The sequence below is a fragment of the Elephantulus edwardii genome, unplaced genomic scaffold (assembly GCF_000299155.1).
Source record: "Elephantulus edwardii isolate Elephantulus edwardi_28Jun2011 unplaced genomic scaffold, EleEdw1.0 scaffold00015, whole genome shotgun sequence".
Lineage (NCBI taxonomy): Eukaryota > Metazoa > Chordata > Mammalia > Macroscelidea > Macroscelididae > Elephantulus > Elephantulus edwardii.
In genome coordinates, this window is record NW_006399765.1 from 2299424 (window position 1) to 2301234 (window position 1811).

General features: G+C 51.1%; 1 protein-coding gene across 1 annotated transcript in view; it reads left to right on the plus strand.

Moving 5' to 3' along the window:
- Nucleotides 1-304: 304 nt before the first annotated feature.
- Nucleotides 305-1811, plus strand: part of LOC102859489 — an 18251-nt gene continuing 16744 nt past the window's right edge. The window contains exons 1-2 of the mRNA XM_006881672.1: nucleotides 305-452; nucleotides 1043-1408. Of these exons, the coding sequence (XP_006881734.1) occupies nucleotides 305-452; nucleotides 1043-1408 (514 nt within the window). The remainder of the gene's footprint in view (nucleotides 453-1042; nucleotides 1409-1811) is intronic.

Genomic DNA, 1811 nt, shown 5'->3' on the forward strand with positions numbered 1-1811 from the left:
AGCTATGATCTTTGCAATTGCTTCCTATGCATCTTAAAGTTGGACAATGAATGAGGAAGATGAAAGAAGAATCGATGTCTTTAAACTATGTTGTTGGAGAACTCACCCAAGAACTGGTAAAAGAACAACTGAGTCTGTCTTGGAGGAAGTTCCACTTGGACGTTTCTTTGGACAATGTTGTCAGGAGTGTCCAGTTTTTGGGAAAAATACATGATCCTTATAGAGTAGGAGACCAGAGATAGTACAAAAGTTCTTCAACGAGATGACCTGACACAGCAACTGTTACAATGGACAGTGGGACGTCATGAGGATGCAGGCCAGGGCCAGGCTCAGCTCTGTTGTTCACGGGGTCACCATGAGTCCTCCAGTGCTCGTGGGCCTGAAGGCACTTAGCAACAACTACAACAACACATGCATGTCAGTGAATAAAGGGACTGAAGACTGGGAGCCAGGTGATGTCTCCCCACCCCCAAGGCTGTCAGCAGTTCCTGCCTCTGCTTTGCTCATTCTCTCCTCCTGTTCCCTTTCTCACCCTTTCATGCAGCTTCTGTCAACCTTCCTTTCTCTTTCTGCCTCCTTCCCTGTGTGTCTGGGTGTTGATCTGTCTGTTCCTCCCTAGTTATTATTGTCTGTCTCCTTCAGGCTGGTGATGACATTTGAGAAAAGCCCCCTTCTTTCTCAGTGTCCGCACAATGATGATATATTCATCCCTCGTGGCGCCCAGGTCCATGCTAAGAAGGGACTTCCGCTTGTTCCCTCATTTTCTTTTCTGAGCCAGCACGGCTTGGAGGCATCTCATACTTGAGGCTGCAGACACTTAAGTTCCATGTAAAATTTCCTCACAGGAGGATAAAGGCTTCAGCCAGGTTTCCAATCAGTCTGACAGCTCCGAAGAACAGTTTTCCTTGTGACCCTGTTTCTTCCCGCAGCATAGTTAATGTGCGCAGGGAAAATGTGTGTGGGGTTGTGGTGACTATTTCAGAGAAGGGAAGTCAAGACTGAGTACGCAGACAGGAGGACTGACAGCCTGTGTCTCCTGCAGGAGTGACCGGACAGGAGGAGCTGCAGGTGACTCAGCCTGGGACGGCGTCAGTCGCAGCCGGAGAGGCGGTCAATCTGTCATGTGTCCTCTCCTCCCCTTTGCCTGTGGGGCCCACCCTGTGGTTCAGGGGAGCAGGACCCGATCGGCAGTTAGTCTACAATTTCAGAGGAGGCCTGGACCACATACGCCTCTTCCCCCGAGTGAGAAACCTTACAGATCAAACAAAACAAGGGAACCTGGACTATTCCATCAGCATCAGCAACATCACCCCAGCCGACACCGGCACCTACTTCTGTGTGAAGTTCAGGAAAGGGAGCCCTGATGTGGAGTATAAGTCTGGTCCTGGGACCCGGGTGACTGTGAGTGGTGAGTACAGCATGGGGACCTGCCCTCCGGTGTGACAGCAGCTCAGTATTGACCCCTCTGTTCTCTGAGCGAGCTCTCAGTGTCAGGTGTGATGGGGGTTTATCTTGATGGTCACCTCTCACCCCCTTTCCCGGATCAGCAAGCTGAGGTCTAGAAGTCACGCTGCTTGCTCATGGCCCCACAGCTGGTAAAAAGTGAAGAAAAGTCTGGAAACCCCATAGGTCTGGCTCATGCCATTGTCTTGTGCTACCTGGCTTCCCAGATGTGGAAGGTGAGAAGTCTGAGCATGTCCAATCACAGGGCAAACCCCACTCCCTCCCCAGATTCTCACCACAGCACTGCCATGTCTTCTCCTACACACACACACACACACACACACACACACACACACACACACACACAC